General features: G+C 37.5%; 1 protein-coding gene across 2 annotated transcripts in view; it reads right to left on the bottom strand.

Moving 5' to 3' along the window:
• Nucleotides 1-27,995, bottom strand: part of LOC126481677 (juvenile hormone esterase-like) — a 499,150-nt gene that overhangs the window by 151,919 nt on the left and 319,236 nt on the right. For both annotated transcript variants that reach the window (XM_050105611.1, XM_050105610.1), the window contains exon 8: nucleotides 2,712-2,914. In XM_050105611.1, coding sequence (XP_049961568.1) covers nucleotides 2,712-2,914 — 203 coding nt within the window. The remainder of the gene's footprint in view (nucleotides 1-2,711; nucleotides 2,915-27,995) is intronic.

Consider the following 27,995-nt stretch of genomic DNA (forward strand, 5'->3'; position numbering starts at 1 on the left):
CAACCAGTTGATGACAAACAAGCAGAGATGCACATATGGCCCTTTTTGTGGTTTTGGTTTAGAACATGTGGTACCCACACACCTTGCCATTGCAGTCAAATCTATCTGTAGGTAGTGTCATTCAAGAGATCAAATACCTTCTTCATGAAATAAGGACTATATCATTGCCCTTATGATGGAAGAAGCACTGATTCCTCATTTTCCCACAGTTTTCTAAGTGCTTATACTTGTGTCTTGAAGATTTTGGATCTAAGCATTTGTGACTTGGTGACCACCCCAGAAATTTCATGGTGAATGTCTTCTGGTGGAAATGAAGCTTCAATATATGCTACAGGGCTGTTATAATCTGATTTGGAAGCATTTTTGAACTGAACACAAAATTTAATCCTTTAGTGCACCCTCATTCAGATGTTTGTCAGTGAGAATAATTGATGTATTGTGTTCTGCTTCTTGTCTTGGCTTTTTGTGCAAGTGATTTAATTGTGATTTCTTGCACATAAAGATTAGAGCTGCATGGATTCTGTATAAGACCATGTCATATTGTCAACATTTGCCCAAGACTCTATAGAGTATGTAGTCATCGTGTAAAGATGGAAATAAAGAAGTCTTATTAAAGTGATATCTAGAATTTGTCAGATGTCACAAATTCTCTGTTGCACTAGTACTTTATTTGTCAATCTGAGCATCCATTACACTGGAACACTATTTGAGGGTGTTGTCTGAGAGCTTTCAAGCTCCAGAGCCTTTAGCAAAGAATGTCTTTGTGACAAATGGTGATCAACTCAGGTGTGAAGACAGAGGTCAGAGTGCAGCATTTTCTACACACAGTGTGACCCAGGAATATGTCTATCCTTCTTTTAACCAACATACCCAGGACAGGTATCTGGGCAGCTTTTTCAGCTTCCATTATGAATTTTATATTATGATGGATAGGTTTTAAAGGTTCTAGTAGCTCGTCATGAATTTTTTCCATGTGGACATACCATAAATGTGTCATTCACATATTGATAGAAACAGGTCAGTTCGACTTTGGCAGATTTTAGTACACTGACACCTCACAGTGTTCCACAACAGGCGGAACTGAATTAGCCACCATCATGCTGTCAGTTTGTTCACAATATTTTCTGTCAAACATGAGATAAGTTGATTTGAAATGTGACTAATCTCCAGAAAGACTGACAGACTTCTTTGGAAATATGGCATGTAGTGTACTTTGCACCCCTGAACAAAGATGAAAAGCAGTCTTTGTATTGTTAAAGATGATCTACATTTTGAAAACCTAGGTTTGTACTGCATTCCATGTGATTGTGGCAAGACTTACATAGGACAGGAAATTAAAACAGCCAAGGAGAGGCGCAAGAATATGAACAACACACCCAACTAAAACAGCCAAGCAAATCAGCTTTTGCCAAGGCCTGACTTGAATGTAATCATAAAATAAAAGATAATGGGGCTGGTATTGTGGAACAAACATCAAGTTTTTGGGACAGCATAATTTCAGAGTCTATCAAACAAAAATGTCAGAAAAACTGATTAACTAGGTTGGCAGTACCACTTTAAACAAAAGTGGTGTTACATACCACTACCTCTCTGGAAGAGTGATGTATAACCTTATATGTACTGCTGATGAATCATAGTCACAAACTATAAGTGGTATAAAATTTTAATATTTGGAAGAGCGACAATGTTTTGCAGTTTTATTATTTTTGCCTGTGGCCAGTACACTGAGGGATGCCATGTCATAGTACACTGAGGGACGCCATGTATCTTCAGGTGGGCATATGATCACAGTAATTCCACAAGATCAGATACCTGTGTTGGTGTCTCTGCATGCTCCATGCATTGCCATTCCATACTAGAGTAGTATACAAGTCATGAGGAATGGCCTCAACATAACACTGCTGGAGTGATTCACAAACAAGGGCAAGAAGACAATGATTCATGTCAATCTTATGTCAGATTTGAACAAGATTAGATTTGTTTCCTGTGTTAAAAGAGTCTTGTACTGAAGAATCTACTGTATAATTATAGAAGAATATATGGATATTGTTGTTGAAGAAATTATTCATATTCATAAATGAGAATTCAGTGCTTTTTTTTTGGGAGGGCGGGGGGGGGGGGGGGGGGGGCATTGGGAATCAAACTTGGCTATAAATAATGGTACAACACCAACATCACTGCACCATCTGGTTGGAGTTCGGTAGCAAGTATGCATAACAATACTGATCACAGGACCTGAAGAAAACAGCTGACTTGGCTGTCAAAATATTGTGCACAAAATGGAATTAACAACTCACCTGCACACCCAAAAGCATACTATTAACCTGTCATGCTGAGAAAGCCTAAGAGATCAATTAATAAGTATTCTTCATTATTTGTAGCCAGTTTTGGTTTAATCAAATTATCTTCAGTTATCTGTTAAAAGGGCAGCATGGACTTTGGCCCAAAAATGATTCTAGATAATAAGGAGTTACTTTTTGGACTGTTTTAATACTGGCAACATTAAAAATTATGTAAATATCTAAATTATTACATGATTTGTGGTGTTTGTTGGTTAGGTACAAGTCATATGACATACTTGTATCTCTGCTGTCTATTTGTAATAACTAATCGTAATCAAAGTTGGAAGTATTTGGAAGAAACAGATATTTTATTTAAAGAAAACATATTTCTTATATTTGTCACTTTGCTTCAAGCTGATGGGTACTTACATCTATAAATCTTGTAGAATCATTTAGACTAAGTGGCTGACTGGGAAAGAATTGAGAACTTATAGAGCGGTAGACATCATTTAGTTGTTCCTCCCTGTTAGTTATTTCTAGAGGTATGCTCCTGTTGAGTTCAAGAAGCTGAGGCATCAGTTCATCAATACGTGTGTTCAAGTCTTCTAGGAGCTGTGCACTATTTAGAATAGCTGCCAACAGAAGAAGTAAATTGTAATATGTTATGTTGAATTTTATGTTAGCAACATGTTATAGAATATTATTATTCAAAAATGTTAAAACAATTCTCTAATATAATAAGATGAAATATGCAAATTAATAACCTGCAACTAAGACAATTTGCGATGTTATGCCATTCTAGAGGTGTACTTTTGTGAAATTTCCTTAGTTAATTAGTTTATTGAAAGAGAACATTTTAGAACCTATTGGAGACACTTTAGCAGTACACCCAAATAAAAAACTTTCAGATTATTGAAGTGTTGGCACATGCATAGTTTGAGGGTCGAATGTGAATCTCCACTCTTCAACTGTTTGAGTTTGATAAAATTGTTATATTGTTATAAAAGAAAGTGACTGGTCACAGATATTGATGTAGTCAGCAAGTTATTGTCATGGTTAAAGTGAAGGGCGTCTATGAATGCAGCCATTATGGCACAATGTGGATGAATTTGTAGTCAGTGTAAGAAAATTAATCGAAAAGAACAATAAAAATAATGAACAAATAAGAATGCTACAAAATGCAAGCACACAAAGGAATCTGAAATAGTCAAAGGAATCTAAATAAGAACAACTGGTTAGTTGCTCAGCTTTAAGACCTAGGTATGTGTTTCTTTTCAACAACCTGACGAAAAATACATGAACAACATTTAAAAAATGTTTAACAGTATGCATGTCATCACCTAAAATAGAGACCAAATCCTGCTTTTGGGCTGTCTTCCCATTAATAATTTATTTGAACTCTTCCAAATGTGGCATGCAGTTAGTTGCATGCCACAATTATTGCACACTAGTTGATTGTACCAACAGAGGAGAAAGCCTTGCATCTAAGGGCAGCCCACATACAAGCTAACAGAACCTTCTAATGTGGCAGTGTTGGATGACACACACCGAAGCATAAGATACCACACTAACTGTAGATCAAAGCACTAATGTCACGCACAACATTAACCACAGGTTATGATCACCGATGCATTGTACAGAACTTACTCAATGTGAAAACTGTTTAACTTTGTTTATTCATGCATTTATAGCTATTTTGACTTTAATTAGATAGCTTTAAATCTGACAGCCAACATAATTAGGTAAATATTTGATTGTAAAATATTTCTGGTATTGCCAAAAAGCAGACATTTCCAGTATTGAAGCATAGTGGGTAAAGTCATAACACATGTGATGTAATGATTTAAAAAGTATATTAGTGTCACACAGCTTACTGTAATTTGGTAGATAACAAGAGTATGTCAAGTAAAACACTGTAAACAGTTTTAGCATAATGTAATTTACTGCATTTTTAAACTTCTTGTTTTAAAACTTACTGTTGCAATATGTGCCTCATGACATGACACTGCTTATGTTAAAAGTTAATATCTGTAAACCTTCAAAGACTGAAGTAATTTCAGAAAAAAAACATGTCTGTAGAAACGGCCTGAGATGTAATCCATTATCATGATTGTATTTAAGGGGCATGATAGAGACTATGCCAGCACAGCCTAGAACCAGTATTTGTAATGCACGCACAGTATCAGTTTAATCTATCAATTTTGTTGATATATTAAAAAGTTTGAACAAGAATTGTGTCACCTTCTTCTTCCAGTATACCCTACTTAGATATGCCAGACATCATCTGAACACATGAACGAGTGAACTGCAGGCACTAGTCCTGAAAGTGGATTGTTATTATGAAAACGCAGATGTCCATCTTTCATCAAAGTAGCATTTTAGCCATTAAGTTAAGTAAGTTGCAGGAGGCAGTTTACATCCTCATTTGCTGATAGTGGATGGAAGATTCTATGCTATGTCTTTACCAAAGACAGCTCGTTCTGTAGTAGACACTTGAGCGCAAGTCATTGACCATTTCACACCGAACAATCTCTGTGAGGGCCAGAGAGCATATTGTGTGGTCAGTGGTGGAGAAGAGACCTGTAACCATGCTATGGTACATGGTTCAAAAGGAATAAAACTTCTCTGGGGTTCTCTAGAATTCTAATGGAGAAGTATGTCTTGGCAGAGTTCCATAGTAAATGATGTATTAAAGCTTTTGTAAAGCAGAAATGTTTGGAAAAGCTGTATCATGATGCTGTTGATAGCCTTATTGTCACTACTTGTGTCTGTATATGTGTGGATGGATATGTGTGTGTGTGTGTGAGTGTATACCTGTCTTTTTTTCCTCCTAAGGTAAGTATTTCCGCTCCTGGGATTGGAATGACTCCTTACTCTCTCCCTTAAAGCCCACATCCTTTCGTCTTTCCCTCTGCTTCCCTCTTTCCTGATGAAGCAACCATCGGTTGCGAGAGCTTGAAATTTTGTGTGTGTGTTTGTGAGTTTTTTTATTGTGTCTATCTACCAGCGCTTTCCCATTTGGTAAGTCTTGGAATCTTTGTTTTTAATACATATATTTATACTCTGTTCTCTATAGGAATAACATGACGTACAAATTACACTATGTATTCTTCCGCATTTGCTTGAATCTCATTGGATTTCGTTTCATATGGAGAAGTAGCAAAGCTGTGACCAGTACAGTCAAGTACAATCATAAGGACACATTTTATGCTGTATTACATGGAGCATTAATGTGGAACAACAGCTTTACTGGTTCATTAAACTTCGACAGCCCTGGCCAGCCAGTGATCCAGGTCAGATTAGATTAGTTTTTCGTTCCATAGATCCGTGTTGAGGAGATCCTGGTGGATGTGGAACATGTCACTTTTTTTTTTAAAAGCTGAAATAACAATACTAATAGTATGAATATAGACACTACATCATTTGTTTCTATTAAAAAATGCGTCAATGGAATAGAAGTAGTTGGCCACTAGTAAGCCTTTCAAGCTCCTTTTAAACTGATCTTTATTTGTAATTAAATTTTTTATGTTTGCTGGCAAATTATTGAAGATGAGTGTTCTTGAGTAGTGGACCCCTTTTTTAACTAAAGTAAGTGCTTTTAAGTCCTTGTGCAGATCATTTTTGTTCCTGGTATTGTATGTATGAACTGAGCTGTTTGTTGGAAAAAGAGATATATTATTTAGGACAAATTTCATTAAGGAGTAAATATACTGAGAGGCAGTAGTTAGTATACCCAGTTCTTTGAAGAGGTTCCTACAAGACGTCCGTGAATTTACTCCACAAATAATACGTATTACACGCTTTTGGACTCTGAAAACTTTTGTTTGACTTGAAGAGTTACCCCAAAATATTATACCATATGACATTATGGAATGAAAGTAGGCAAAGTATGCAAGCTTTTTCACTTTTAAGTCGCCTATGTCTGCTAACACTTGAATTGCAAATACAAACTTGTTAAAGTGTTTCTACAGTTCTGTGGTGTGCTCCTCCCAACTGAATTTATTATCAAGTTGTAATCCCAGGAATTTAAGACTGTCAACCTCTTCTATCTGCTCTTCTTCGTACTTTATGCATATGCTGGGTGGAAACCTCTTACAGGTTCTGAATTGCATATAGTGAGTCTTTTCGAAGTTTAATGTCAGTGAGTTGGCTTTAAACCATTTATTAATATCCATCAAAAGATTATTAGCAGATCTTTCTAGAACTACACTCGACAAACTATTTATTGCAATACTTATGTCATCTGCAAACAAAATGAACTCTGATTCTGGCAGTGTAACTGATGAGAGATCATTAATGTACACAAGAAAAAGCAATGGCCCTAAGATGGATCCTTGTGGGACACCACATGTAATTTCTTCCCATTCTGATGATGACTGATGACTTAATTCACTAGTCCCTTGCACTGACACCCTTTGTTTCCTGTTAGTGAGGTATGACTTGAACCATTTTCCAGCACTGCCCGTGACACCATAGAATTCTAATTTATTTAAAAGGACGTTGTGGTTTACACAATCGAATTCCTTTGACAAATCACAGAAAATACCTGCTGCTTGTAACTTGTTATTTAATGAATTAAGTACATTTTCACTGTAGGTGTAAATGGCCTTTTCGATATCAGAACCCTTCAGAAATCCAAACTGTGTTCTTGATAATATGTTATTTGTGGTCAGATGGTTGAGAAGCTGCCTGTACATTACTTTTTCTAAAATTTTTGAGAATTCTGGAAAAAGTGAAATTGGTCTGTAGTTTGATGGCATCTCTTTATCCCCATTCTTGAATAGAGGCTTAACATCTGCATATTTCAGCCAGTCAGAAAATGTCCCAGTTATAATTGACTGGTTACACAAGTAACTTAGAATTGTACTAAACTCACAAGAACATGCCTTAATTAACTTCTTTGATATTTCATCGTAACCACTAGAATGCTTTGTTTTTAAAGATTTTATTATGGAAGTTATTTCTTTTGGTGAAGTGAGTGACATATTCATGTACCTGAAGCTATTTGTAAAGGCTAGTTTCAGATATTGAAGGGCATTATTTACTGATCCTGACAATCCCATTCTATCAGTAACGGATATAAAGTACTTGTTAAATAGATTTGCCACACTATGCCCATCAGTTACTAATGTGTCATCTACCCTTAGTGCTATTTGCTCCTGTTCCTTTCTGATTCTACCAGTCTCCTCTTTCACTATATCCCATATTGTTTTTATTTTGTTCCCTGACATTGCTATCTTCTTCTCATAGTGCATTTGTTTAGATGTCCGAATTACTTTTTTTAATATTTTACAGTATTCCTTGTATTTAGCTAAATCATCAGCATTGGAGCTATTCTTGGTCGACAGATACATTTTCCTTTTTGTCTTACAGGAAATCTTTATTCCTTGTGTGATCCATGGTTTTATTGTAGACTTCTGTTTAACTTGAGTAACTTTTAGAGGAAAACGGTTTTAAAACATGGTACTGACATTGTTCATGAATGTGTTATATTTTTCATTCATGTCATGAGCACTATAAACATCTTTCCAGTTCATATCTTTGAGCAGTTTTCTAAAACACTCAATTTTTGGTTGATTGAATACTCTCCTGTACTCAGATTTGATAGTCTTGAGAATCTGCTTAGAATTTACAGCTAAAACAAGGAGCTGCATGTCATGATCTGATAGTCCATTTATTACAGGTTTTATGGTATGATTTTGTTCCGTTGATTTGTGTATAAAAATGTTGTCAATGACTGTCCTTGAGGACAGTATCCTGCAATGATGTGAGTAGTCGTAGTTCTGACATAACAAGAGACGACCAAAGAACCATTATAGCTTTGAACGTCATTTAATTATTAAAGAGAAAGAAATAATATTTGGCAAAACTCTATCTCTACCGTGTGCTTCTTAGGCAACCAGACAGAAAGCGTGAAATGCTCTTGTTCCGACCTGACATAGTATTCTGATTACAAACAACAGAGATGAAAATTTCTAACTCAAACACAGGGTAATTTTTCTGGGTGAGCAGTGTGTGATAAAAAAGCGTATTGCAGGGATTTCACCATACTGTTGAATACTGAAGCCACTGCAGGCTTTAATTTCTGTCAGTCATCTGGTAATCAGTTAGCTCCTTCCTTATCCGAATTTGAGATATACATTTGTGTTCTGGAAGTCATTTGCTACATCAATAATGAGCCAATCAACAACAGAATCCAAGAAGCCAACCAGGCACTGCATTTTCTCCTTTTATGACGAGCCGTTCTATATCTCACCATTGTTCAGCAGTGACATGTGAGTAGCTGCATGCATTAGTTCCAGTACGTGTGGCAGCTTAACGCTATTGTTACTTCCCAGGTAAAATCCCATAACTTGGCTCTGTTTTGTTAGGTTCATATTGTAATGGTAAAGTGGCAAATATAAAAATACAGAATTTGTATGATGTTCTCGATGCTGTGAAAATAATTGTTTTTCATGTTTCTATGACACTTACCCACACCTGTTGTATAAAACAATGGACATAGTCCAAGTAAAGAGTATTTGGTTCTTCATTTCTGCCTTAAAAAATAAATTACATTTCCTTGATTTAAGCAACTTATATTAACAGCTTTTCATAAAATATTGATAATTAAGAATTTATATTTGAAATGAATACAGGGTTTTCATGTGCAATATGTAATTAGAAACAAGAAGATGCACATTATTCACAAAAAATGATGACGAATTTTACAATTACACATCCAGCCTGGAGCCCCTCTTTCTGCTGTGGTGATTGTGACTCCTTCTCATCCAATGACTGTGTCGTTATTATGGGAGGTTCATATGATGTAGCAAGAAATCAAGCAAATGATGCAATTAGACATATGAAAATGGTGCTGGGTAAGTTAAATGACACTAAAACAATTGTTGTCAACATTCCACAGAGGCATGATCTTATGAAACAGTCTATTGTGAACTGGTAAGTTCATAAAACAAATGATAGGATTAAAGCTCTATGTAGTAAATTTCAGAATGTGTCTCTAGTAGATGTCAGCTATCTAGAAAGGGAGCTGCACACATCTCATGGTCTGCACATGAACAAAAGAGGCAAAAAGATTGTTAGTAGGAAAATTATTGAGGAAGTCAGGCGACATTGTTCACAAAGTGATGAAAAGAAGTCCATTGGCATGGGGTGGTACAACCCACCTCACCAAAACTTGCCACAAGACCAGTCACCACTGGCAAGCCAGGGAAACTTGTAAAGCTTGCTGGCCTCATTGCTAGCCCAAAATTATCCTCTAAGGTCCAGCAGGTAAAACTCAGCCTTAAAATCATACACCAGAATCTTGGTAGTCTTAGAAATAAGCATAATGATCGAGATGTAATTTCACGGATTGACAAACCTGATATATTTGTTGTAACTGAACATTGGTACAATGAAGCTCTGATTAGCATTAGTCAACCACTGTGTAATTCTGCACAGCCTTCAGTAGAAAAGACAAGACTGGAGGAGGTGTAGCAATTTTCACTGTAAATGAAAGTAATTTCAATCTTATTCACGTGAGTGCCTTCTGCTTGGAAGGAGTCTCAGAATTTGCTGCAATAAACCTAAAATGAGGTAGAGATAACATAACAGTTATCGGTGTTTACAGGCCACCTGCAGCAAATACAGACACCTATTTTGTAAATCTTTCTGACTTGCTTGTATATATAGACACAACATTTTCTGGGCCAAATGGTCACGTAAATATTATAGTTACAGGGGATATAAATATAGTTATTAACAAATGATGTCAGCACCAAAAAGTGAAATCGCCTGTGTGATGAATTTAGCCAGACCCCACTCATTCAGGAACCCACCAGAGAAATTGGCAATAGTAAAACATGTCTTGACAACATAATAACAAACATGACCCACCTATCCCACAGTGCATCGGTTTTAAAATTAGCCATCTCAGATCACCATGCAGTACAGCTTAAACTGTAGCTCCATGAGGCCCCCACTGTCACCACAAAGCAACAGTTTGTAACTAAAAGAATAATGTATAATGACAACATAAATAGACTAAACTGCATGCTAGCACAAATAAAATGGTTTGAAAATAATAGCTTTTCAAATGATACCTTTGCTGCTGACTTATATTACTGCTTTGATACCACATGCCCAGTTGTAATCACAAAAAAGAAACAAACAAAAAATATAAACAAAAATATTTGGGTAAATAGTAATGTCACTGAAGCGAGGGAAAAATTAAAACTACTCCATAGTGCAATGCTGAATAATAGAGAGATTTCTGAGCTAAAGGAAGCCTTCAAAATATATCAAACACACTATAAGGACTTACTCACACAGACCAGGAGCAACTATGTTGCAAATAAGCTTCAAAACTCACACAACATAACTGCTGGCATCTGGGCAGTGATAAACAGTTTTAGAACCTGCAATGACAAATCCTGTATGGACTTTACTATTAACCACAATGGCATGCTCATAAAAGACCAACTGGAAATTTTAAATATTTTTAATGAATATTTTTCTTCTGTAGGGGAAGCCATAAATGACAAAAATAAAGACATGCACTACAGTTTTAAAGGTAATACATGTGACCATAGTATAGATCTAGCCCTCACAAACTGTGCAGAAATAATGGGTATCATTAGCTCTCTAAAACCCTCTAATTCAGCTGGGCATGATAGCGTAAATATTAATGTTTTGAAACCCTGTAGCCAAAATGTCTCTGTACCTCTGTCCGTAGCAGTCAACAATATAATAGAATCAGGCACCTTTCCAGAAAGACTAAAAAAAGCACAGGTAACACCCATTTTTAAGAAAGGTGACAACAACAAAATAGGAATCTACAGACCGGTCTCAATCCTTCCTGTCTTTTCCAAAACAGTTGAGAAAGTTATATACAACAGGAGTATAAACTTTTTTAACAAACACAACCTGATGTTCGAAAATCAAAATGGATTCCTAAAAGGTAAATCAACTAGCACTGCAGCTGCTCAACTAATTGAAGTGGTGTTAGGGGGCATCGAAAGCAAGGAACATGTGGCAGGTGTATAACTAGACCTGGAAAAAGCCTTTGATTGTGTGAATGTTGACATCCTATTAGACAAGCTGTGGAACATGGGCGATAGAGGCGCTGCTTAAGACCTAATAAACTGTTATATGAGCAATAGAAAACAGTTTGTTCTACTTAAAACAGAAAGTGGTGTCTACAAATCAGAGATCACTTGCATAAAATATGGCGTGCCCCAGGGCTCAGTGTTGGGCCCCCTTCTGTTCTTGATCTACGTAAATGATATTAAATCCTGTACTATAAATTCCAAAATTGTTCTGTATGCTGATGACACGTCCATTGTGTGTAAAAAGGAGTCATGTAATGAACTAGAGGCCGAGTGTAATAATGTGACAAAAGAAATTGTTCAGTTTTTTAATGAAAGCCATTTAAATGTAAGCACCAGTAAAACATGTTTGATGGAGTTTAACAAAAAGAGTTTGATTAATGAAATTAAATTATACATTGGCAACGAATTGGTAAAGAAAGAGTCTAGTGTAAAATTCCTTGGCGTAACAATCCAAAGCAACCTGAAATGGGACACACATATTGACTCCCTAGCAACTAAGTTGTCAAGAAATATATTTGCAATCAGTATTATCAGCAAGTTCTGTAAAGACACTGTAGTCCTAAAGACTGCATACCATGCTCTTTTCTCCTCTCACTTGAACTACGGTATTGAAATTTGGGGGGCAACAACGAAAGCTAATCTAGATAAGCTACTCATTCTTCAACAAAGGGGTGTGAGAATACTCTATGGAGCAAAATATAGGGAATCTTGTCACAACTTGTTTCCAAAAACAGAGGTGTTAACTGTTATAAACACATACATTCTAAAAGCCATATTACTTGTGAAAAGACTGCACCCAAACACTTATTCAGATTTCCACCAGTACAATACTAGAATAAAGAAAGATTTTACATTGGCAGCCACAGAACAGCACTTTACGAAAAGGGGCCTCAGTATGCAGGTATAAAATTAGCTAATGCACTGCCTAGTGCAGTCATGGCTCTTCCTACAATTAAACTGAAACATCATATTAAGAAATTTTTAGTAAAACACCCTTTCTACACATTAGAAGAGTACTGTACTTATATGAAGAACAACAAATGTTTTGTGAAATTATGTGAATAGAAATCAATAAACATATTATTGTAATTTTGTTGTAAATTAATGACGTATCAGAAGAATGTGTCTTGTGTATCGTACAAATAACTTTAATCATTACTGTTTCTTTGTACATGTGCAGTGTACCATTCGATGTTGAATAAAGCTATTATTATTATTATTATTATTATTAATTACAAGATGTGTTGTTGTTGTTGTGGTCTTCAGTCCTGAGACTGGTTTGATGCAGCTCTCCATGCTACTCTATCCTGTGCAAGCTTTTTCATCTCCCCGTACCTACTGCAACCTACATCCTTCTGAATCTGCTTAGTGTAATCATCTCTTGGTCTCCCTCTACGATTTTTACCCTCCACGCTGCCCTCCAATACTAAATTGGTGATCCCTTGATGCCTCAGAACATGTCCTACCAACCGATCCCTTCTTCTGGTCAAGTTGTGCCACAAACTTCTCTTCTCCCCAATCCTATTCAATACTTCCTCATTAGTTATGTGATCTACCCATCTAATCTTCAGCATTCTTCTGTAGCACAACATTTCGAAAGCTTCTATTCTCTTCTTGTCCAAACTATTTATCGTCCATGTTTCACTTCCATACATGGCTACACTCCATACGAATACTTTCAGAAATGACTTCCTGACACTTAAATCAATACTGGATGTTAACAAATTTCTCTTCTTCAGAAACGCTTTCCTTGCCATTGCCAGCCTACATTTTATATCCTCTCTACTTTGACCATCATCAGTTATTTTGCTCCCCAAATAGCAAAACTCCTTTACTACTTTAAGTGCCTCATTTCCTAATCTAATTCCCTCAGCATCACCCAACTTAATTAGACTACATTCCATTATCCTTGTTTTGCTTTTGTTGATGTTCATCTTATATCCTCCTTTCAAGACACTGTCCATTCCATTCAACTGCTCTTCCAAGTCCTTTGCTGTCTCTGACAGAATTACAATGTCATCGGCGAACCTCAAAGTTTGTATTTCTTCTCCATGAATTTTAATACCTACTCCGAATTTTTCTTTTGTTTCCTTTACTGCTTGCTCAATATACAGATTGAACAACATCGGGGAGAGGCTACAACCCTGTCTTACTCCCTTCCCAACCACTGCTTCCCTTTCATGTCCCTCGACTCTTATAACTGCCATCTGGTTTCTGTACAAATTGTAAATAGCCTTTCGCTCCCTGTATTTTACCCCTGCCACCTTTAAAATTTGAAAGAGAGTATTCCAGTCAACATTGTCAAAAGCTTTCTCTAAGTCTACAAATGCTAGAAACGTAGGTTTGCCTTTCCTTAATCTTTCTTCTAAGATAAGTCGTAAGGTCAGTATTGCCTCACGTGTTCCAGTGTTTCTACGGAATCCAAACTGATCTTCCCCAAGGTTGGCTTCTACTAGTTTTTCCATTCGTCTGTAAAGAATTCGTGTTAGTATTTTGCAGCTGTGACTTATTAAGCTGATAGTTCGGTAATTTTCACATCTGTCAACACCTGCTTTCTTTGGGATTGGAATTATTATATTCTTCTTGAAGTCTGAGGGTATTTCGCCTGTTTCATACATCTTGGTCACCAGATGGTAGAGTTTTGTCAGGACTGGCTCTCCCAAGGCCATCAGTAGTTCTGATGGAATGTTGTCTACTCCCATTTCATCTTCATCTACATCCTCTTCCATTTCCATAATATTGTCCTCAAGTACATCGCCCTTGTATAGACCCTCTATATACTCCTTCCACCTTTCTGCTTTCCCTTCTTTGCTTAGAACTGGGTTTCCATCTGAGCTCTTGATATTCATACAAGTCGTTCTCTTATCTCCAAAGGTCTCTTTAATTTTCCTGTAGGCGGTATCTATCTTACCCCTAGTGAGATAGGCCTCTACATACTGTGCAGTAACAGCACCACAATCAGAGCACAACAGTGCAGAGGTTGTGACTGTACATGATTTTTGAGATGTAAATTGCACAGCTAAAGGGTAATTAAGAAAAACATTCATGGTTGTTAATACATTTCAATATCTCAAAGTTTCATTTAACACAACTATACATATGTACATACATATACATATGTAGGACCTACTTCCAAGATCGTAATAACACCAGTGTATGTGTGCTATGGCTTCTGACCAATCACTGTGATTGTGTTTGTTTACATCAGGTTTATTCTTACGATGAACAGAGTATAGCATCCACTGAAGAGATGATTGCAGCCAGCAACGGCCTACAGGTATTGTGGTAATATTGGTCAATTACAGATTTATTTATTTATTTGTTTAGCACCTGTATTATCACATTCATGATATCGGACTTGTCAAAGTACAAAAAAAGTATAAAATATTACACATTTACATCATGTACAAAATCTTATCATTCATGTCAACACATCCTTATAACAAAAACATTATTCTGCTTAATTAAATTATAAAATTATATAGTTACAGACAGATAAAATAAAATCTAGTGAAACACCTTGGTTGATTTTACTAAAACATTAAATACCAGTACTTTAGGTGTAGAAACACATGGTGCAAAAGTCAAGTCATAACTAGGTACATACATGGATAAAAGTGGTTTAGTTTCGTCTAGGAATAGTTTGATAATTATGAATTTTTGTTTAGAGAGTTATGAAGCAGACCTACAGATTTGAGTAAAGTTCCTGGTATATATTAATGCTGTAGAAACTGTTATTTATTAGTAGATTTCTTAGTTCTTTTTGATTATATTAATGTTTGGAATTTTTTTGATGCTATCTGGCAATGCGCTGTAAAGAATTTTTGGTTTGTAAACAGCACTGTCCTGATATATTGATTTTTTGTGCACACCCCTATGATAGCCATTCCTGTTCCTTGTTTGATAATTGTGGATCTCACTATTCAAAGCTGAAACTTGATGGTTTTTAGTGAAGCAAATGCTTTCAAATGTAAATATGGATTGTATAAGGTCATGATTTTTATTTCCTTAAAGCTACCTCTCCACGATACTCTGTAAGCAACAGTACTTATTACAGCTTTCTTTGAAGCCTAAAAAACTGCTTTTTGCAAAAGACGTATTTCCCAATATACTATACCATGCTTCAGTAGACTATGAATGTATGCGTAATAAGTGCTTAACACTGTTTTGGTATTGCAACAATCTTTAAGCATTCTTAATATGTAAAAGTACTTGCTTAATTTTTTGTTAAGCATTTCTACATGTTTTTCCCATCTTAGATGCTCATCCACCTATAATCCTAAAATTTTTATGTAATTTTCTTACTGAATTTGCTTATTTGATAATGTGAATTTTACATTGGTCCTGTTTTCGTTCCTTATGTGGTTGAAGTTCACCCATACAGTTTTCTTGTCATTGACAACTAGACAGTTATCTTTAAACCATTTTCTGCCACTCCTGCTGTTTTGTCGATTTTTTGCTGCATCTCATAATCATCCTGCCCTTTTATAATGAAGCTGGTATCATCAGCAAATAGTATAGTATCAGGTGTTGAAAACTGTTATGGTAGGTCATTAATAAAAATCAAGAATAACAATAGTCCCAATACCAAGCTCTGGGGCACCCCAAAATTAACTCTTTTATATTCAGAATGGTACACATTTCCAGCCTAAGAAATTTGCGCTCTTTGTTTCCTATCAGTTAAATATGACTTGAACCACTCATAGGAATACTATAGACACCATAACTGTATAGTTTTAACAGTAGTAGATTATGATTTATAGGATCAAACGCTTTGGAAAGGTCTTTGCCCTCAATAGCTTTGTAAACAAGTTGTGGCACCGATGAGGTCGACACCAGAATCGATCTGAGTCTCGTCTTTGAACTAAGCTAAACATTATCTTTGTGCAGTGCCGCCATGTTAGTTCTGTGTAAGCCTTGCTTCTGTAAAGAAGTGAATAAATGAACTACTGTAAAATGGGAGTGTTGTTTGGTGAAACCGACCTGAACTTCCTCCACACTGGTGACCCCAAGTTGTAACATCTTCCGTTTTTGCCGTTTTACTGTGTCCATGGCCTTCGCGTTGGTTATTTTCGCGTGTATTACATCAACACAACATTCGAACAATGACTTTGGCCCAATTCCTAACACTGGATTTTGTTTATTTTCATTCTCTTCAGAGGGAATGAAATATAATAGCAGTATTTATAATTTGGCAAGAACTTGTTGAATTTTATATCTACAGAACTATTGGTTTTCATGTTCCAGATTCCATTTTTTAACATGAGATTAAAGACCCTAATGCTGTCATCATTAATTAATCTTCTCTCAATACATCTCCTGTTGTCATTTTTCTCATGAGATATCTCTAAAGTCAATTTAATTGCTTGATGATCAGAGAAACCTGTATCCAACACCTCAGATTTAATGCCATATTTTGTTTTGTCCATGAATATTTGGTCTATAGTACTTTCTCTTTTGCTGTTGTATCTGGTGGTAGGCCTACCTTCTACACCCATGTCCATATTGTATGTTCTTAGTAGATTGACCTGTTCCTGCCCTTTTTTACAGTTGTCACTGAAATTAAGATTGAAATCCCCAGCACAAGTATGTATTTTGACTGAGTAGATAGTTTAGAAGATTTTCCAAAGTTTTAGAGAACAATTCAAAATTGCCAGATGGGGATCTATATATACATGCAATTATAATTTTACTATCTGTTAGTTCACATAAATAATATTCAAAATCTTTTTCAATACAGCAGACAATTTTAAACCCAATTTCCTTTGATTTAATACCTGTTCTCACATATATGTGTGGTCCACCCCCTCTGCATATTTCCCCGCAAATACTGCTGATCAACTGGAAGTCTGAAATCCCAGCTGCACATTTTTGTATTTTTTGCAGCCAGTGTTCAGTTACACACAAGATTGAAATCTCCTTTAATGTACCATTCAAAAGGACCTCTAACTCATATAGCTTACTGGTTAAGCCCTGTACATTATGATATAGGGGAGTTAATGAATTATTCAGTACTGTGAGAGGTATATTTCTTGCCTGGTTAATTCTTTGAAGAGTAGGCTCGAGTCTTTTCGTTTCTGTCTTGATTTTCACCTCCTGGGAGTCCTGGACTACTTCTTGGTTGTTTTCTTCTGCAGTGGATTGGGGCATAAAAAATTGTTCATGTGTTGTCTGGATGCTAAACTCTCCCTGGTGCTTCATCCTGGTCTGTTGTCTTTATCTTCTGTCCACTACAGTACAGCTTCCTCCTCAGTCTTTTTACATGGTTATATTGTCTTCTGTGCTGCTTCCCACCCATTTGTTCATTCCCATGAAGGGATATTTACTGTTAACTTTTTGGTTTGTTCTTCAGTTATTTTCTCATACTGTGGTGATATTGTCTTCTGTGTTGCTTCATTGTCACTTGTTCATTCCATAGTATGCATATTTACTGTTAATTTTTTGGTTTCATCTTGTGTTATTTTCCCATATTGTAAGCATTCAATTTTGGTAATTTACTTATCTGCCTGTTGCAAGCACTTTACAGAGATCAGTGACGGTGTCGTGTGCTGAATCATGGCTGAATAATGAAGATTCATGCAAAGTTATTCTTTTCCTTTCAGTCCTTGTTAAAAACAGATTAACATCCAGTATCTTAGCGTGACTGCACTGTGCAACATCTTCCATCAAGAACCTGTTCATTTTGTATATTCTGTTGTTGCTGTCAGCCTTGCCAAATCTGTAGGATACTGTACACAGAATCACTTTAGTGTTTGTAGTTTCTGTCAGTAGCATGTTCACAGTGCGTTGGTAATCCTTGATTATCTCATTCTACAAAATTTGTTCCAGCCAGAACAATAACACAGTCAAACTTACTGAAGTCCTTTGCCTTTTCTTCAATGTTATTAACAACATATTTAATGGCGCACTTGGTTTGACAATGGATGTCGCAAAATATCTTGACGGAAGTGTCTTATTTAATAAGCTAGCGCAGTGTTGTCCAGGACTATCAGATAGAAATAAAATCTTGTGTCTTGTATCTGCACACTTTCCAGTACTTAAAACTTTCTTGTAGCTGTCGTTATTTATTTTACAGGAGTTGTTAGACACATTATTTCTTAACGATACAAGAACACTTTGTTCACTTTTGGGGTTTTCGGAATTTATCATAGATGACACATCACAGCTGTTGTTGTGCACTAAATTTACGTTGCTCTCACACTTTTTTGATATCCAACTCTCTGTGAAATGTTTATGCACATATCTTTTGTCAATTTATCCGAAAGAGTTGAGTTGTCTTTTGTCTTTTCCCGCTTCAACATCTGCTCATATTTTTCTAATGTAAGTTTAATAATATCCACTTTCAGTTCTGAACATGAAATATAATTTAGAAACACATGCAATTAGTTTAGATATTTCACATTTATATTGTACACACACTTTCTTTTTACTAGCAAAATTGGCGCTTTTTTGACAAGATATACGATAGACTTTTACACTGGCTGCCATCTTAACTTGAAAAGTTAACCCATCTCACTATGCACTACCTTGCAAGCAATAGCTACAAAGTGCATATGCTATACTCCATTTATCATAAGAATAAACCTGATGTAAAGAAACACAATCGCAGTGATTGGTCAGAAGCCATAGCACACATACACTGGTGTTGTTATGCTCTTGGAAGTGTGACCTACTTATGTATTAGATATATTGTTACTGAGTTACGTTAAGTGAAACTTGAAGAAATTCAAATGTATTAACAGCCATCAGCGTTTTTCTTAATCACGCTTTAGCTACATAGTTTGTATTGCAAAAATCACGTACAGTCACAGTCTTTGCATTGTTGTGCTCTGATTGTCGTACTATTACTGCGCAGTATGAAAATGGCTGAGGCTGCTTCCTGGTCCTTAGTGAAACATGCATGTGGAACATGGTTATAAAGTGCTGGGAAATAGGTTGTTCCTAATGTTTTTCAGAAATTTGCAGAGGTAATCGGCTTTGAAGTTTTCCGAGCAACTCTGTTAGACAGTTGAGACACAGATACAGATTGTACTTATAGTAGAATCGGTAGTGTAAGTCACTGATAACAACCTGCAGTTCATGATACACTGGTTCAAATCCTGCCTAAACAATTTTTTTCGCTCAATTTGAAATACCTACATCTTGTAATTGTAAAATTCATTTTCATTTTTATGAATAATGCACATCTTATTGTTTCTAATTACATATTGCACACAAAAACCCTGTATTCATTTCAAATATAAATTCTTAACTATCGATATTTTATGAAAGGCTGTTAATAAAAGTTGCTTAAATCAAGGAAATGTAATTTATTTTTTAAGGCAGAAATGAAGAACCAAATACTCTTTACTTGGACTGTGTTCATTGTTTTATACCATAGGTGTAGGTAAGTGTCATAGAAACATGAAAAACAATTATTTTCACAGCATCGAGAACACCATACAAATGCTGTATTTTTATATTTGCCACTCTACCATTACAATATGAACCTAAAAAAACAGAGCCAAGTTATGGAATTTTACCTGGGAAGTAACAAACGACATCTACATCCACATTTATACTCCGCAAGCCACCCAACGGTGAGTGGCGGAGGGCATTTTACATGCCACTGTCATTACCTCTCTTTCCTGTTCCAGTCGTGTATGGCTCGCGGGAAGAACGACTGCCGGAAAGCCTCCATGCGCACTCGAATCTCTCTAATTTTACATTCGTAATCTCCTCGGGAGGTATAAGTAGGGGGAAGCAATACACTCGATACCTCATCCCGAAACGCACCCTCTCGAAACCTGGACAGCAAGCTACACTGTGATGCAGAGCACTTCTCTTGCAGAGTCTGCCACTTGAGTTTGCTTAACATCTCCGTAATGCTATCACGCTTACCAAATAACCCTGTCACAAAACATGCTGCTCTTCTTTGGATTTTCTCTATCTCCTCTGTCAACCCGACCTGGTACAGATCCCACACTGATGAGCAATACTCAAGTATAGGTCAGACGAGTGTTTTGTAAGCCACCTCCTATGTTGCTGGACTACATTTTCAAAGAACTCTCCCAATAAATCTCAACCTGGCACCCGCCTTACCAACAATTAATTTTATATGATCATTCCACTTCAAATCGTTCCGTATGCATACTCCCAGATATTTTACAGAAATAACTGCTACCATTGTTTGTTCCGCTATCAGATAATCATATAACAAAGGATCCTTCTTTCTATGTATTCGCAATACATTACAGTTGTCTATGTTAAGTGTCAGTTGCCACTCTGCACCAAGTGCCTTTCCGCTGCAGATCTTCCTGCATTACGCTGCAATTTTCTAATGGTGCAACTTCTCTGTATACTACAGCATCATCCGTGAAAAGCTGCATGAAACTTCCGACACTATCTACTAGGTCATTTATATACATTGTGAAAAGCAATGGTCCCATAATACTCCCCTGTGGCACGCCAGAGGTTACTTTAACGTCTGTAGACGTCTCTCCATTGAGAACAACATGCTGTGTTCTGTTGGCTGAAAACTCTTCAATCCAGCCACACAGCTGGTCTGATATTCCGTAGGCTCTTACTTTGTTTATCAGGCGACAGTGCGGAACTGTATCGAACGCCTTCCAGAAGTCAAGGAAAATGGCATCTACCTGGGAGCCTGTATCTAATATTTTCTGGGTCTCATGAACAAATAAAGCGAATTGGGTCTCACACAATCGCTGTTTCCGGAATCCATGTTGATTCATACAGAGTAGATTCTGGGTTTCCAGAAATGACATGATACGCGAGCAAAAAACATGTTCTCAATTTCTGCAACAGATCGGTGTCAGAGATATAGGTCTAGTTTTGCGCATTGCTCGACGACCCTTCTTGAAAGATGGAACTACCTGTGCTCTTTTCCAATCATTTGGAACCTTCCGTTCCTCTAGAGACTTGCGGTACACGACTGTTAGAAGGGGGGCAAGTTCTTTCACGTACTCTGTGTAGAATCGGATTGGTATCCCGTCAAGTCCACTGGACTTTCCTCTGTTGAGTGATTTCAGTTGCTTTTCTATTCCTTGGACACTTATTTCGATGTCAGCCATTTTTCCGTTCATGCGAGGATTTAGAGAAGGAACTGCAGTGCGGTCTTCCTCTGTGAAACAGCTTTGGAAAAAGGTGTTTAGTATTTCAGGTTTACGTGTGTCATCCTCTGTTTCAATGCCATTATCATCCCAGAGAGTCTGGATATGCTGTTTCGATCCACTTACTGATTTAACGTAAGACCAGAACTTCCTAGGATTTTCTCTCAAGTCGGTACATAGAATTTTACTTTTGAATTCACTGAACGCTTCACGCATAGTCCTCCTTACCCTAACTTTGACATCGTTTGGATTCTGTTTATCTGATAGGTTTTGGCTGCGTTTAAATTTGCAGTGAAGCTCTCTTTGCTTTTGCAGTAGTTTCCTAACTTTGTTGTTGAACCAACGTTGGTTTTTCCCGTCCCTCACAGTTTTACTCGGCACGTATCTGTCTGAAAGGCTTTTTACGATTGCCTTGAACTTTTACCATGAACACTCAACATTGTCAGTGTCGGAACAGAAATTTTCGTTTTGATCTGTTAGGTAGTCTGAAATCTGCCTCCTACTACTCTTGCTAAACAGATAAACCTTCCTCCCTTTTTTTATATTCCTTTTTACTTCCATATTCAGGGATGCTGCAACGGCCTTATGATCACTGACTCCCTGTTCTGCGTTTACAGAGTCGAAAAGTTTGGGTCTGTTTGTTATCAGTAGGTCCAAGATGCTATCTTCACCAGTCCGTTCTCTGTTTAATTGCTCGAGGTAATTTTCAGATAGTGCTCAGTATAATGTCACTCGACACTCTGTCCCTACCACCTGTCCTAAACATCTGAGTGTCCCAGTCTATATATGGGACTCATAAATACTGTTCACTGACCAGTTTCACAAACAAACGAGAGGTTAGTGTGTAAACTGTATCTTGACAGTACTGAATTGGTAGAAGGCTGGTGATGGCAGTCACTCGTTCCCGGCTGCCGTTAACATTAGGTAGCTGAAACAATGTCTGAAGTAACCATTGTTGTCTGCTTTCTTATACTCTTTACTGCTTCACTGTTCTGAGTCTTTTTTTTCTTGTCATTACTGTTTGGAATTGCTGAAGTTAGTACCTTCATTAAGCATGTCAGTACACAAGACCATTTCAGTACTGTTTACTGAGGGCGCCCATACGAATGTTTGTAGGGGGAGGGGGCAAGACCGAGGAACTTGAGGTAATGTTAATATTTTGGAAGACAAATGGTGACTTTTTAGTGGTCATATAAATTAAAATTATTTATATGTGTAAATAACGCTATATACTTTTGTGTTGAGCCACTTGTACATAATACTGACATTTAAAGCGTATTTAATTCACAGGAAGAAAGAAGGACAAACATATTATGATCCATATGATGTAGGAAGAGCTGTTAAAGGCGCCTTACATGATGATGAGATGCTTAAGTTTTTAAAGAATACTTGAAAGCCTCCTGCAAACTTTTCTTTTCCTATTCAATTACAAGGGAAGCAAAACCGAAGATTTAAGCATGAATGGATGAGCCAGTACAACTGGCTTTCATACAGTAAAAGGTTACGTGGTGGATTTTGTACTGCATGTGTTCTGTTTTTTTCTTCAGGTGCTGGAATCGGCTCCCAGGTACTTATTACAGCTTTCCATTATTCTAAATAATTGAAACCTTTAACTGGCTTGGTAAAAAACATAAATAACTTTGAGGTGTCGTTTTCAATTGGAAACACTTCAGATACAAAAACATAATTATTGAAATAGTTTTCAGGCTTGGTTTTTCAGCAAAAATTTCTGTGTTGCTAACATTTCGAGTGCTTACAAGGTTTGGTGTTTGCACGATTTTTTCTTTACTTAATTCTTTACCTAAGACATTTTTAATTTATTTTTCTAGGCATTGAAAACACTGGTAAATGAACCATTGGTCAAATGCAAGAAGGCTACGGAAGATCATCATGAAAACACAAAATATCACAAATTTTCCATGGAGAAGGCTATACAGTTCACCAAGTCTACGGAAGCAAGTAAAAAAAGTATTGCTGTTGTTCTTGATACCAAGATATCTTCAGTTATTGAAGAAATCCGGAAACGCTTGAGGCCTTTTATAAAGGGGAAATGGCCTTGCCGCAGTGGAAACACCGGTTTCCGTCAGATCACTGAAGTTAAGCGCTGTCAGGCGTGGCTGGTACTTGGATGGGTGACCGTCTGGGCTGCCATGCGCTTTTGCCATTTTTCGGGGGTGCTCTGAGAATCGTGATGCCAATTGAGGGGCTACTCGACCGAAAAAAAAAAAAAAAGAACATCATAACGACCGGGAGAGTGGTGTGCTGACCATACGCCCCTGCTATCCGCATCCTCATCTGAGGATGACACGGCTGTCGGATGGTCCCGATGGGCCACTTTTGGCCTAAAGACCGAGTGCTATTATAAAGACTATAGGCCTGTGTGCTAGAAATAACCTATCTTTACGAGGACATCGTGATCATGGTTTAAATCCTCAGCTAAAAGAAGAAAAAACTGATGATCTTCTAGAGTGAAAACATGGAGCGTTTCAGAGTCTTTTGACTTTTCTTGTGGATGCTGGAGATGAAGATTTAAAATATCATTTCAGTACATGTGGCTGAAACAGTTCTGTGATAAGTAACACAGTCTAAAACGAAGGCATACATTGCATTGGTGACGCTATTCGCTCCTCAGTATCCAGGGATGTGAAAAAGGCTAAATATTTTAGCATTGTGTGTGATGAAACAACTCATGTCACAACTAAGTTTTGTATCCCGCTTGGTAGGCGGCGCGCGGGTAGGAGAAGGAGCAGGAGAAATACGTCGGTACTGCAGTGAGTTTAAAAATGGTTTACTGGTGCAAGAAAGAATACATAACTGTACAGATGCGAAGTCTTCGACCTGTCGAATGGATAGCAAACTGAAGCGAAGTTTCCTGGCTGGCTGCACCTGATGAAAAAGGGCGAAGCAGTCGTGGTGCTCGTAGAACTCGACAGCACCGGCTAGAGGGCGCTGTCGTCTGTTTTTCATGATAGTGCCAACCTTTGAAACTATGTGTTGCTATCGATACCACACTAAGGAACAGATGATATTTTGTATTAGGTACATTGACATAGAAACCTTTGTTACCAAAGAAGACTTTCTAGGTTTTACCGAGCTTAAATCAACTACTGGCACTTCGATTGCAGAAGCCATTGATGAAGAACTCGAGACACTGGGAGCTATCAATATCTTTGTGGATAGGGCTATGATGGCGGCTCAAACATGGCTGGGAGAATTAAAGAAGTTCAAGTTCCTATTTTTAGTAAACAACCGTTGGCTATTTATACCCATTGTTTTAGCCACTCTTTGAACTTGTGTATTTCTAAGTCTTGTGATACTCTAACAGTTAGAAAAATGATGGGAATTGTAGGATCAGTTTCAGAATTCTTGTCTGCCTCTGCAAACAGAAAAAGTTCCCTAGAGGAAGCTATATCACGAGTACATTCACAGAGTCAAAAAAAACAAAATTGAAGGCAATGTGTCCAACAAGATGGATAGAAAGACATGATATCCTTATTACTTTCAAGGAGTTATTTGTCCTGGTCGTGATCTTGCTTGACGAACTTTCAAGTAGTCGTGAAACCAACGCAGAAACGCCTAGTAAAGCTTGTATGTATAGTTGTGCTGTCCGAAGAGGAGACTTCGTAGTAGCTTTAGCAACTGCGGCATATTGCTTCTCTTTAACTCTAAGACTAAGCGAACAGCTCCAAAGTCCTAAAATGGATTTAACTGCCTAAAATGGATTTAACTGCCTTAAATCATGTCAATGATATGCTTGAGGTGTTCAACAATATAAGGATGGATTCGGAAACAGAATTCGGAAGTATTTTTGAAGATGCTGTTAAACTGGCAGAAGATATTGGAAGTGTAATAGCAATGCCAAGGACTATTTCAACACAAACCAAAAGCGACAACGTTCCTGCTTCAAACGCCGAGGAATACTTCAGGCGAACAGTATTTTTACCTGTTGTGGATCGTTTTATTGCCGAGCTAGAAACAAGATTTCCCCAAAATTTTCGCACCATATTTCCACTTGAAGGTTTTATTCCTGCACACTTAAAATACAGTGAGGATGAAGTGATCCAGGCATCCGAGGAATATGGACAGTTTTTGGTGAGTTCTTCGCTTTTAATGTAAGGAGAGCTGAAACTATGGAAGAAAAAGTGGGTTGGTGAACGTAAAAGACCTGAAACAGTAACTGAAGCATTAAAGAACCGTGACAAGAAGTTTCCCCCAAATGTATATGTTTTACTTCAAATATTTGGGGCTATTCCTGTCAACGAAAGCACTCCTGAACGAAGCTTCTCTACTTTGAGACGAATAAAGACTTATTTGCGTAACACATTGGGGCAGGTGAGATTAAATGGATTGGCTCTTGCAAATACCCATAAAGAAAGATGTATTAACATTGAAAATATCGTTGACATATTCAGTAAAAAGACACAGAGGCGAATGAGCATGAAAATTGGGCTGAAGACGGAAATATAGAGTGAATTCTTTGTCACAGAATTTTTTTATATTTATGTCACGTTCAAGTTTTTACATTCATGTCACCTTCTGTATCCAGAAAATTAATGAAAACTTATTTGTTGTAAGTTGACCTTTTTCATGGTTTATGTAATTTATAAAATCTCACATGTGAAAATAAGTTTCTTTTACCCCGAGCTCCAAAACAATTGCCAAAAACTACTTTAAGCAACACCAAATTTTACCAGTTTGTCGGCGGAGGACCTCAACTCTCCTTTTGTTACGCGATATTCCACTCCCTGAACCCCCTCCCCCAATTAGCTTGCCCCCCTTGACAGACTTCTAGAACCGCCCATGGGCACAGTGGTGGCTACTAGGAATACAACAAATGTATAAATAGTGACAGCAAGCAGGCCTTTAGGTCTTAAGCACTTGGCAAATTGGAAACAATTCTGTGGTGAACTAAACTTGCAACAGAGTTTAACTTAGTGAAATTTAGTAACTGTCTGACGGCTTGAAATCAACCTATTTGCACAATTTTGAGGCTTGATTTCAGGAGGGGAAGGCAGCCAAGGGCAAATTTAACGACGAACAATCTATTGGCTTGTTGGACAACCAGGAGCTGGACCAGCACACAAGTATCTAATTAGCCCAGCCTGCAAAACGGACAACCCGATAGTGGTGTAAGATCAACTTAAACAGTAACCACACAAAACACAAGAATAATTAACCACCTGAACTTTCTGACGATTTTATGAGCAGTTACCATGGGAAGTAGCATCTGTATGGTGACAGTCAAGTGCTATTGATAAAGAAATTTAGCATTCTGGGTAGTAGCAGCTACGAGGGGCTAATGTTGGTTTTTCGTGTGCTGGTGGTAGCTGCTGGGAGGCAGTGGCAAGTGCACAGCAGTGAATAGTTTTGGTATTGTTTGAGTTGCTTGTGGTATTGTTTTTGGTGGATCTGTGAAGCTGCCCAACTAATAGGAGTGCTATTAGGATAGACAGAGCAATTATTGCACAGTGTTGTTAAACACTTTTTGACTTATGTTTTACAATTGTATTGGCCATACAATAGGGTGTTCATAAGCCCTAGTCGCACAGGGAGACGGCTGGCATGAGCGAACTCTGTGGACTGAGGATGAATTCCTTATATTGGTAAGGTGCGGTATTTGTGTCTAGTGAAATTTTTGAATGAGCAGTCAATCATAATGCTCAAGGATCAGGTAACGGTAATGTAGACTGAGGAAGGTAATGGATACTGAACTAAGAAGTGTATTGTGATACACACCGAAGTGCCAAAGAAACTGGTATAGGTGTGTGTATTCAAATATAGAAATATGTAAACAGGCAGAATACAGTGCTGCAGTCAGAAACGTCTGTATAAGACAACAAGTGCCTGGCACAGTTGTTAGACCAGTTTCTGCTGCTACAATGACAGGTTATCAAGATTTAAGAGAGTTTGAACACGGAGTTTTAGTCGGAGCAAGAGCGATGGGACACAGCATCTCCGAAGTAGCGATGAAGTGGATATTTTCCCACACGAGCATATCATGAGTGTACCATGAATATCACGAATCCAGTAAAACATCAAATTTCCGACATCGCTGGGCCAGCAAAAGATCCTGCAAGAACGTAACCAATGAGAACTGAAGAGAATTACTCAACATTACAGAAGAGCAACCCTTCCACAAATTGCTGCAGATTTCAATGGTGGGCCATCAAAAAGTGTCAGGGTGCATAATCGATATGGGCTTTTGGAGCCAAAGGTCCACTTATGTACCCTTGATGACTTCACGGCACAAGCTTTATGCCCCACCTGGGCCTGTCAACACCGACATTGGACTGTTGATGCCTGGTTACATATTGCCTGGTCGGATAAGCTGCATTTCAAATTGTATCGAATGGATGGACGTGTATGGGTATGGAGACAATCTCATGAACCTATGCACCCTGCATGTCTGAAGGGGACTGTTGAAGCTGATGGAGGCTCTGTAATGGTGTGAAGCGTGTGCAGTTGCAGTGATATGGGACCCCTAATACATCTAGATACGACTCTGACAGGTG

This window comes from Schistocerca serialis, chromosome 5 (genome assembly GCF_023864345.2).
Source record: "Schistocerca serialis cubense isolate TAMUIC-IGC-003099 chromosome 5, iqSchSeri2.2, whole genome shotgun sequence".
Classification (NCBI taxonomy): Eukaryota; Metazoa; Arthropoda; class Insecta; order Orthoptera; family Acrididae; genus Schistocerca; species Schistocerca serialis.